This window comes from Lipotes vexillifer, unplaced genomic scaffold, assembly GCF_000442215.2.
Source record: "Lipotes vexillifer unplaced genomic scaffold, Lipotes_vexillifer_v1.1 scaffold104, whole genome shotgun sequence".
In the NCBI taxonomy this organism is placed as follows: Eukaryota; Metazoa; Chordata; class Mammalia; order Artiodactyla; family Lipotidae; genus Lipotes; species Lipotes vexillifer.
This window is the reverse complement of record NW_006789458.1, coordinates 2919873-2932066: the sequence shown is the minus strand read 5'-3', so window position 1 is coordinate 2932066 and position 12194 is coordinate 2919873. Positions and strand designations below refer to the sequence as shown.

At 38.3% G+C, this 12194-nt stretch overlaps 1 protein-coding gene across 1 annotated transcript in view; it reads right to left on the bottom strand.

The window, feature by feature from the left end:
- Positions 1–12194, bottom strand: part of SDCCAG8 (SHH signaling and ciliogenesis regulator SDCCAG8) — a 265480-nt gene that overhangs the window by 92572 nt on the left and 160714 nt on the right. The window contains 2 exon segments of the mRNA XM_007462638.1: positions 3949–4057; positions 6177–6304. Coding sequence (XP_007462700.1) covers positions 3949–4057; positions 6177–6304 — 237 coding nt within the window.

The following is a 12194-nucleotide window of genomic DNA, read 5'->3' as shown; positions in this document are numbered from 1 at the left end:
CCTGCTGATTCATCTAAGTGCCTGGGGACAGGGAACACCTCCTTCACTTTGATAAAGAAAAATCACAGTTGCACCAAAGATATTTAAATATCTCCATTTACCAACTTCAGAAACAACCCTACCACTGTAATAAGCTCTCAGAGTCCTGGGGAATAAAGACAAAAGGGAGCTGAAGTTTATGTGAGTTTCATCTAAAATCAGCCAGAATGTCTGCCTAGTGCCAATTAAAAGCAAAATGGAATTACTTGTCTTGTCTGATGCTCAAAAACAAGCTATATAAAATGCATGGAATTGGCAGTTCACTTTTAGTTTTAAACTGGGATGTGCCATTCACAAACCCTGGGGTTACAGACACCACCCGAGCAGTGTGGAAGGCATACTGTGCAGGAAGTACCGGCTCTTCACTGTGGAGGGCTTGCAGACAGCAGAAGCAATAGGCACAGCCATAATATGACTTCCATCTATCTACTTGGGGAGAAACACATATAACAGGACACACACACGGAGGAACCATTTCTAAACACTTTCATAAAGCAGCCTAGCATGAGGATGGGATAGAGAGTAAGAGTGTCTGGGATTGGTGCTCCCAGATTGTCAGCTTTCCCAGGGATTCTTCAGGGGCTCTAGTCAGAGGACTAGATCTGTGAGTTTAAAAAAAAAAAAAAAAAAATCATATTTTAAATGGTATGAATCCATTTATTTAGCATGGGATTTTGAATAACATGAAACTCTTAGACCAAAAAAAATGTTTAAATTGTTAGTCAACATGAAATAAATACACTTACTTTCAGGAAAAATTTTACTGCAGTACTCTGAGGAAAACCTGGATTAAAATTACCATATGGTCTAAGTAATTATTTTGGAGACTGTGCTGTCACAATGACAACAGTTTAGAAAGCTCAAAAAACTTCAGGATTTCCTCACTTCAAAGCACAGGGGGAATTATTTATCCTAAAAGAGGGTATGTAGAGGCTCACTCCTGGAGGGCTTCTACAAGGCTTAATAAATGTATAGCTTTACTTTAAAAGAAACACTCTGAGCCCTTCAAGTTTTATAGGTGTTTTCAAAGCAAAGGTAATATCAAAATGGAGTGTCTTTCATGTAGGAAGCCAGAGTGAAATGAGAAGAGTAAACAAACGAACAACCCCCCACCACCACCAAATCACAATTTATCCTATTTATAATGCTAATTTCTTGTGAGACACACAAAATGTACAGTTTGTAAGTTTTAGGGGCACTTAAAAGTTTTAACAGTAATAAGTTACAACTTATCTAGTCTTTATTATTTGCTAGGTTTTAGTTTCGGATCAACTTATAAAGTTACAGTAGATGCGTATTTTAACTCTTCAGACTTACAAGACAAGGTACCAGAGCAGGAGCTGAAACACAACCAAATCCACATTTTCCTCATCTTGCATTGCCTTCAGAAAGGTTTTCCATTGTGGCATAGATTTTATGTCTGTCAGAGAATTATGGCACTCAGACTCTGGCAAAGACAATAGTAGCTAGGTGAAGTGATATTCTAATTGCCAGTCAAGACCCTTAAAATGATACCATCAATGACAGCAATAGCACCTACTGTATACTTCTATGGGTCAAGCATGGTGTTAGCTGCTATGTATATGTGTGTACCTATATACATCTCTCTAAATTTCGAATTCCCACCATAATCCTGCAACACAGTTTTTAAAAGGTTTTTACAGATGGAGAAGCTGAGGTTTGGAGAAATTAAGCGATGTATGCAAGGTTATGAAGCTAAGTGGCAGAGCAAGATTCAAACCTTGTTCCTTCTGAATTCCAAAGTGTTTTTTACTGCACACTGCCTGTCATCAACAAAGGAATAGTCTGGAATCAGAGTCAGATCAGGATACAGGGGGTAGTAGCACCATGCTTGTTTGTTTCATTCATTCATTCAGTAAATATGTATCAGGTGCCAGCTGTGTATCAGACATAAAGGAACACTTTATTCAATTTACAAAGTAGCCGTCAGGAGCTAGAGTCAGAAGTGAGAGGAATTGAAGAGAAGAGAGGCTGAGGTTCAAGTTCACTAGACTAGTACAGGGTAAATTGACAGACCTAGAGCAGGGGAAAGAAGGCCTCAGGGCACATGGCACAGGTTAACCCAGGCTCACAGGTTAACCCAGGCTCACAGGTTAACCCTCACATGCCAAGTATGCTTACTTCTCCATGGAAATATAAAGATTAATTTTTCTTTCCTAAACTTTCCCATTGTAACTACTTTGGCCTGGATTTTCTTTAGTAGTAGATATAAAATAATTATACTTATTGTAAGAAAGATCATAGGCTTTGGAACCAGAAATGTCTAAGTTAGAATTCTAGTGCTCCTACTTACTAGCTATTTAAACACTCTGAGTATTGGTTTCCTCCTCTGTAAAAGAAGATAATAATTCATGTCTCAGGCTGTTGTGAGAATTAAATAATATATAGCAAGCATATAGCTTCTCTTTCTCTTTTATACACTTCCATTTCCTCAATTATATCTCCTTAGACAGCAAGATAATTAATCAACAATCAATCCCAAAGCAATCTTAAGATAACACAATCTTTTAAGACCCAATCCAAAATAATTTTTGCCTAAATTATTAATCTAGTCTGTTTATATCTATGTGAGGTAAATCAAATATTTCTACTTAGGAATACCTCCTGCTGATATATTATGAGGGTCTCTTCCACAGCAAAATTATTTGGGTTTCCTTGTCAAATTTCTTGAAAATACTGGGTATTTTGGTACACTAAGCCTTTTCCCATCCCAAACAAGATACTTAATTAGTATTCACTAAGAGGGTGCATGTTCAGAGCACATTCTGGGTGGTTATAGGAGCTTCTGCCTTCCTGTGAGCAGAAAGAACTGGATTCATAAGCCCCCTCATTTTCCAAAAAATTCAGGGATGGGGTTTCCATAAGGTAAGCCAGCTTATTGATGCAGGAACCCAAGATAGGGCTCAGAGTGATCAGACATGCTCTGACCCTCCTAGAAATTCTTTCTGAATAATAAACCTAAATCAGTAGTTGGTTTGCTGAGCCCTATTGCTTGTTCTTTGATGATTTAAGTGAGTTTCAGAAAAGTATGCAAGAGAAGATACACAGATTATTTTCCCATTAGGTTTTACTGTAATGCGACATTTTATACCTAGCTAGTTAAATGAATGATTTCTTTTGAGTTCAAGTCAAAGTGATTCTGTTCAACATCATTCATTTACAAGAGGAAACCACAGTTCAAGCAGGTCAAATAAATTTGTCCAAGATTACACAGCTACTGTCAGAGCTAAGATGAGAACTCAGGCTTCTTAGAATTTAGAATGTAAGTAATTCATTTATTGAGATAATATGATTAGAAAATGTACAGAAAAAAATTCATTAAGAACCCAATCAGTGGATTTATAAAAGAGCATGTACCTACAAAATCAATGATGGCTATTTTATTAAAATAAAACAATTTTAGGAGAAAGAAAAGATGGTTTTGGTTTATTACAAAGTATCATCTACTTTTATTTTTATACATTCGTATTTTATTCATTATCATTTGCCTTAAAGATAGCTTTTATGTGTTCATGGAGAACTATGATAATAGACTAAAATATGTTAGCTGTGTTAAAATATGACTTTAGAACTGCTTGATTTATCTGCATCCTTTATCAAAAGGATGCCATCTTGACCCTTGTGCTCTGAAATTTCATAATTTTCAATTCTGAATGTTAAAAAAGTCAAATTATAGTATGTATACCTAATTATGAAAAAACATCAAGGTGTCTGTATGGATAATTAAGAAAATTTTCATAGAGAGAAAAGGTTTTTTACAGGAAATATGTCAATACATATCTAATTTTGACATTAGAATATAAAATAGTGGAAATGCTGTCTTTTAAGAAAAAAATTACAGTATTCATATAAACAGTGCTCTGAAAGTATTGTATTATTATTACCCACCTGCTTTTCTGAGAGATTTGTTCCAGTTTCTTGGCTAATGTGCAGCACTCTTCCTTTAACTTTGTCAGAAATGAATTCTGGGAGGTCAGCAATGAATACTGTTCATTTTCTAGAAATAACAATACCCCCCCCCCCCCAGCAACATAAGATGTTTATGGTTGTAGCTCTGCAGTGCTTCCACATGTATAGTGGTAAAAGTGCTAAGACAACCACACTTTTCCTATAAGACGCTAGATCACTTTTACGGTCCGAGGTCAAAGGAATGCTCATCTGGCAAGACACTAAATCTTGTGAGACATTTATTTCCCTAATAATTACACACCAGAAACATTTCTGATCATATCAGCTTTGTGTAATTTTTAACATGTTAATAAATTGTCAAATACCTCAAGTGGAGTCATAGATGCTTATATCTTTGTAATATGCAATATATTTTTATTTTGATAATTTTACTATAAACAGTGTCAAATTTATCACAACAGATAATTCAAAACTAAAATAATTGAGGAACTCTTTCTACACTGTAATTCATGCTTTATGTTTCATATCTGCTCCCATATTTCACTACTCTCATCTTGCATATACTTCTCTAATCATAAAAGAAAAATACATAACTTTCCTTATTTTATTGGAAATAAATAATTTTCCTCATCTATTTAGTGTGAGCTTCAATGAAGATCTGATCAAAGAAACTGAAGAGAGTATGTATTTTTGTGCAAAACAAAAGGAAGTATTCTCATGGTGGTTCAGTTAATACTCTTATCTAGCACTCAGAGATACTGCCCAAGACTCCTTGATCAACGGCATCCTGATAGTAGTGGAGGCAAACAATAATTCATCCTGTAATCTTCTCCTTTTGTTTTTAGTGGAAAAACAACTACCAAGCCTGGAGAATTTTCATTTCTTCTGGCCAAACAGTGTGAGAAGAAAATCTCTACTGAAAGTGATGGAGTGAATTATGTGGATCAGTATGACATTTGCCTCTTTATTAGCAAACAGATTATTTAATGAATTTTACATTAGCAATTTTTCACTTACAGGAAAAGCAACCATTTATTACCATGTCATCAAATATAGTATACACCAAATCACATGAAAATTATCTTTAGGTGAAAGGTTTAACAGGCCCTTTCTTTTTAGTTTTAGACAATGACTGACAAAAAAGCATATAGCATACAAAGCAAAATATATCAAGGCACTAAAAATTAATCAACATTTTTCTGGAAGAAACAGGATCAATTAAACTTTTGTTTTAATAGTACAATCAGCTTGGTGTATGTGGTGTGGAATTATAATGACTGACACTGTCTTGTTTTGACTAACACTGTCTGTGAACACACAACTCAAAAGTGAAAGGAACTACATAATGCTCCGACTGAACAAATCAAACTGCCTATTTTCAAAGTGCATTTTACTTTCAAATTAAAGGTAAAGAGTTACTGGCCAACTCAGTCTGCAGAATAGTGCCAATGTGATGAAAGATGGCAATTTTTAGCCAAGCTGCCAGCTGTGGTCAGTGCCTTGTATTAGTGAATTTTAACAGCAGTTGTGAGAACTTGAAGAATGCAAAGGATTAAACATCACTCTAGACGGGGTTGGGGGAGGTGGGGAAATCATACAAATGCTAAAAATGTTCGAAGCTGCAAAGATTAAATAAAGGAACATATCAATTTGGAGCCACTGAATTACATCCAGCTGCGACAGTGAATTAAGAACCGATTAATGGCTAAAGCTTTTCTCCAGTTTGGATGCTGAAGCAAACTCATTAGGCTTTTAGAGTAGCTATAATGTGTGTACTGTGGGAACTGTTCAATGCTATTCAGGAGGCTCTAACTGTAAGCTCAGAGCATTTCCCGCAGAGCTTCTGATGCTATTTTCTTTATATAACATGTGTGCCTGAAAACCCAGCCAAAAACAAGCCCTTTGTTTTTCTACTTTGTTGTGGTCTCTCTCAGCTTTACGTTTCTTGAACACAGGTAAATAAACTCATAATCCAGATGGTGCAACAGATGTGAGAGCAGCACTCTGAAATCAACAGACAGTGGGCAATACTTTCCATTTTCTCTTTTAAACGCTAACTAATATGTAATTCGGAATCTCCGGTGTAGTTAGCATCTGCTCCCTTCGGCCAGCCAAAGGTTACAGGTGTTCCTGATGTCATTTCACAGTAAGGCGTGGGCCTGGCTTGTGAGCAAGTGCCCAGGCTCTAATCTTTCCATACCACCTACCAGTTTTGTCATGCTGGGCCTCCATTTGCTGTATCTTCTGTGTCAGCTCCTGCTCTCTTTGCTGGGCCTGAAGGGCTTGGGCCTTTGCATCACTGCTAAAGCTCTGCTGAATGCTATCTTTTTCCAGCCTACAAGGCAGAGAGGAGACAGACAGAAATTTAAACTACAGATGCACTAAGCCCCATCATTTCCCCTACAGACCACAGAGAGCTGATACATAGTAAATTGTTAAGCATAAGTAGACAACAGTCTTTCTACAGACTCCCCCTTACTTTAGGCAGAAACTCCAAAGGACCTTTCATACAATGTTAAATACTTGCCATAAATCTAAATTGACTAAAGTAAGCAACTTTAAAAATCAAAAAATCATGACAACTGAATAATGCTATTTTGTAACTTTAAAACACAAACACCGTTCTCTATAATATTCTCAATGTTACGTACCTCCAATTAATCTTTTTTTTTTTTTTGCGGTACGCGGGCCTCTCGCTATTGTGGCCTCTTCCGTTGCAGAGCACAGGCTCCGGACCCACAGGCTCAGCGGCCATGGCTCACAGGCCTAACCGCTCCGCGGCACTTGGGATCTTCCCGGACCAGGGCACGAAAGGTGGACTCTCAACCACTGCGCCACCAGGGAAGCCCATCTTTTTTCTTTTGAATGGTCAATATTTCCTAAAGATCCTGAAGTTACAGGAACAGCATGACTCAATACACCCAAAACTTAAATTCTTGAAACTAAGTTTTGTAGATCACCTCTGCTTTTCCTCCCAAGCTTAAAACGGAATCTCAAATATAATGTAGGAGATTCTATCTGGAGGCAAGTAAATGATTCTGCAGTACCACATGCATGTTTTCATTAAATATTTTCACACATTAGGCCATGTAATGTGAATAGAAATATGAAAATAAAAAACTTCTCCCAGCACTTCATAATAAGATCCCTTTGGGGTCACATTGAAAGAAACTGCAGGATGAGAAGCTTCTGTAGTCAAAGACGATGTATCTCACCCCACTGTGACTGGATATTGACCAGTGGATGGGTCAATATCCAATCACAGTGGCTCCTAAAGAGAGAAACTTCCTAAACAATTAGAACCTGAAGAATGCAAAGGACCTCATCACTGGCACCACTGTGGATAATGACACTGTGTGTGAGCACACACACATACACACAAACACACACACACTGACACATACACACATTAGGTTGGTTCTTTATTCTCTAAATATGGGTAAGTGATATAAAAGTTTCCTTCAATTAACTGGCTTAGTTATTTCTAACTCCTAATCTTCTTGTGGGCATTTCTCATCCATGCTGCTTTAGTTTACTAATTGAGAGTATTTACTGTCTTGTCTTGCCAAACTAAAAATAAACAATTCCATAAAGCTATCACTAGTCTATGTACTGCTGTGGAACTTCAAATCACTGGCTTCTAATCATAAAGCAACATAAGGAAATTCTGTATTGTAATAGGTCAATGCATGTGGTAATGTTGTAGTACAAAATTCCAGAATGAAAATACACCCACACCTCAATCAAATGGATCATCAGGGGGCCACGCTAAATGTGAAATAAGGTCCCTTCTGGTACTTCTAGTAACAACAACACCCCGTGGACTTGCTCCAAGGTCTTGCCTCACACTCAGTTCCAAACTGGTATACTGCAACACATGGATGGTCCGTTGAGGCCACTTGTTGCCTCCCCAGTCATACCACATATTTTCTGGCCATGGAAAGCTGCACATGTCTCTGCGTTTCTTGTTTGTTTGTTTGTTTTTGCGGTACGCAGGCCTCTCACTGTCGTGGCCTCTCCCGTTGCGGAGGACAGGCTCCGGACGCGCAGGCTCAGCGGCCATGGCTCACGGGCCCCGCCGCTCCACGGCATGTGGGATCTTCGCGGACCGGGGCACGAACCCGTGTCCCCTGCATCGGCAGGCAGACTCTCAACCACTGCGCCACCAGGGAAGCCCGTCTCTGTGTTTTGCTGGGATGTTCTTTTCCCCCCGCCCACCTCACCCCTCTCTGCCTCCCACCAACCCGTCACCCCTGCTCAATGTATACTGCTCCTTTAGGGTCTGCTCAAATTTCTCCTCCTCTCTTTCCCCTCTCTCCTAAATTGTTCTTTCTACAGTGACATCAGTATATGTTGTGTATGTATGCATCCTACGAAGATAGCATTTATCACACTTTGGTTATTGGTTTACTTGTCTGTCCCTTTTTGCCATCTTTGTCTCCCTATAACCATGAGCCCAGCTCAGTACATGGCACACAGGAAGTGGGTAGTGAATGTTTAATGAACGGATGTTCTTATATACTTGCCATAGGGGAAAGAAGGCTGCAGTCTTTAAGTGAAGCTGCAGAATCTGCTCAAGTCTTATATGAGGAGGCAAAAACTTTCCAGACGTGAAAAGAAAGAGAGAAGAGTGTATGGAAGAGAATGCCTCTAATGGTGTTGCCAGATGGAGATGCTGCCGCTGAAGGGGTTAGCTTGAAGAGAGCACTGCGGATTCTTTCACTGAGTAACCATCACCGAGACAGAACCCTAGCTAGAGCAGGGGATATAGGTCGGGAGACCTAGGACTCTGAGATCTCCAGTAATTGGGTGACCAAAAAATGCATTGTTCAAAACCAATACCCATTTGAGAGTGAAAACGGGCATTATTAATAATTAATAATAAGTAATTATACCAAGACAAACAGTCATAACTGGGACTACCCTTTGTAAACTGGGGCTTATGGTTCACTTACACAAAGGGGCTGCCAGTCTCACCAGTAATTTTCAGAATGAGGAACCTAATTACTGATCTCCTAAATTTACTAGAGAAAAGAACTACTGTCTTATTGTAGTTCTCCTTATAAAACAATTTAAAAGAATGCTCTACCAACAAATGTTGTTACACATCAACTTTTGTTGCTTGAATCCTTGCCCAACTTTTACTCTGTTTAAGAAACTACACATTTTATTTTCAATTGCATAAAAACACGACATATTTTTGCTTTCCTACCTTCTTTATATACCCCTTTCCTTCTATGTTGCCCTCTCACCTTGCAGGTTCTTTCTGACTTAGCAGGTTTTTTATAAAATCTTAACATTTTAGAACTGAGAAGGAATCTCAAATTTGTTTAATCAAATCCTCTCACATTATAGTTGGAAAAAGAAAAAAAGGGAGGGTCATAAAGAATTAGAAATCTGCTCAAAGGTTACTGTAAATGCTGTAAAGGCAGAGATGGGATTTGAAATATTTTGATTTAGGAACCTTATTTTATAACACCCTACAGGTAATGCAGTAATGGGTTGAAAGAATTAATAAAAATCAGTTATCCAAGGAAGTGATCAGAGAAGAATCCAAACCAATTCATTTAATATTTAACATAACTCTGAAAGACACTCTGTTAGGCACAGGTCAAACAAAGATACATAAATATGGCATAGCCTTTGTCCCAACAGGGAATTCAAAATGGCCAAAATAGAAGGTAAAAGGTGAAGTATACCACAAGAAAGGTACTAGGGAATAAAACTACTAAAGCACAGAAAAATAAGAAGTCAATTCCAGCTGGGTGGGAGAGCCTTGTAAAAGATAGCTGGGCCAGGCTTCCCCAAATGGTTTTCATTCAGTTCTTACTCAAAATATTGATGATCTCACTTAACCAAACTTATATATTACCATATTTTACAAATTGGAATAAAAGCAATGGCAGTAAAGAAGAATTTCTTGGTTGTTATTAAAATAAGGCTGAAAGATGTATTCATAATAGCTAAAACCTGGAAACAACCTAAATATCCATTAAATGCTAAATAGATAAACAAATCGTGGTATAGCCTTACAATGGAATACTAGCAATAGTAGTAATAAAATAGTAATGAAAAGCTATTGTTACATATGACACCTAGGTGAATCTCAAAGACAGTATGCTTAAAGAAGCCAGGTACCTGGGGGCTTCCCTGGTGGTGCAGCGGTTGAGAATCCGCCTGCCGATGCAGGGGACACGGGTTCGAGCCCTGGTCTGGGAAGATCCCACATTCCACAGAGCAACTGGGCCCATGAGCCACAACTACTGAGCCTGCACGTCTGGAGCCTGTGCTCCGCAACAAGAGAGGCCACAATAGTGAGAGGCCCGCGCGCCGCAATGCAGAGTGGCCCCTGCTTGCCGCAACTGGAGAAAGCCCTCGCACAGAAACGAAGACCCAACACAGCCAAAAATAAATAAATAAATAAATAATAATTAAAAAAAAAAAAAAAAAAAGAAGCCAGGTACCAAAGACATATTTTATGATTTCATTTACATGAAACTCTAGAAAAGTAAACAATAGAGTGACTGGTCAGTGTTTCCAGGACCTGGAGGTAGGGAATGGGCATGAGGGAACTTTGGGCTTGATAGAAATGCTCTATATCATGGTTATGATGGTCCTGTAACTATGTACATTTGTCAAAACACATTTAATCGTAAACTCAAAATTGGTGATTTTTATTATATTTAAATTTACCTCAGTAGAGCTGACTTTAAAAAGGAGCAAATGTATTAGAATAGGAACATCCACCTTTTTCTCCAAGTTATCCACATCACCTGTGGCAACACATGGGCGTGTGGGCCATGTCGATGTTTACTTGATAATAATTGAGAGTTAAAAGGAGGGAAAAAGTACTGGGTAGGCCTCAAACACAGACTAAGCACACATTGAGGCTTAGTCTCTCCTTTTTTTCCAATTATAATTCTGGTTGATTATATTTTCTAAAATGTCATTTACCATCCCATTTAAAAAATGGGATTGAAGAATTAACTTTACATTTCTAATGCTCAACTTTTCCATATCATTTATTATTTTAAATCTTGCTATTTAGAAAAATACATGTCACAGAGCAAAGATGATTAATTATATTTTTTTCAAGTACATTTAAAATTTTACTACTACATTAAAGGACTAAAAGTTTCTGATGATCCTAAAATTCACCAGTGAGTGCAGCACGGAAATGATGAAAGCCTCAAGTCTAACCTGAGGACAAGGACGTGGTGTTGCCAGTGATTTGAGGCACCAATCCTGTCTGCCATGTTTCTATTCACCTTTTTACTAGTGACTGAAGTGCTAGTATTAGACATACAACCCTTTTGGTTAAAAGGTGTTTCCTTTTTAAAGTAAAATATAGAGAGCTTTGTGACAGTAGCATATTGGTGTAACAAAATGTATGAGACCATTTATAACATACTTACTAGCTGAGAGCCATTCTTGATGGAATTACAGAGAGAAGCAGCAGGGAGGTGCGGGGTGCTATTGTGAGTTAAGAAACATGATGTTGGGCTTCCCTGGTGGCACAGTGGTTGAGAGTCCGCCTGCCGATGCAGGGGACACGGGTTCGTGCCCCAGTCCGCGAAGATCCCCCATGCCGTGGAGCGGCGGGGCCCGTGAGCCATGGCCGCTGAGCCTGCACGTCCGGAGCCTGTGCTCCGCAACGGGAGAGGCCACAACAGTGAGAGGCCCGCGTACCGCAAAAAAAAAAAAAAAAATACATGATGTCCACTTGTCCCAATAATGGTGATATTATCTTTGATCACTTGGTTGATGTTACTGGTGTGCTGGAAAATGTTTCATAATTGATTTGGGGGGTATCCCTCATTTGCAGTATTTACCAATTTTCATTGTAAATACTTATACCAGGTCCTATTTTAATAATATGATATTGTCTATTATTCTTGTGCACTTCTTGGCTTCCTATTCCTACAAGATGTTCCAGTTTCCTCTTGTACTGTCCTTTACCAGTCTTGGAATCAGCATTTGCTCAAGGAGCTCTTGTGCCTTTTGGTGGAGAATGGTATTTAGAAATCAAGATCTGTCACTAGGTGGTACTCATTGCTACTGACAAGTCTTGGCTTCTAGGTCACCTTAGTGGACAGAGCCAGTATATGAATATACATATAATACATAAATATAAATATGAATATTTGTCTATACGTCTTTATGTGAATATATACATACACATTCAAATTGATATCTCTAATTCCAATCCAATAACATCGATAGAA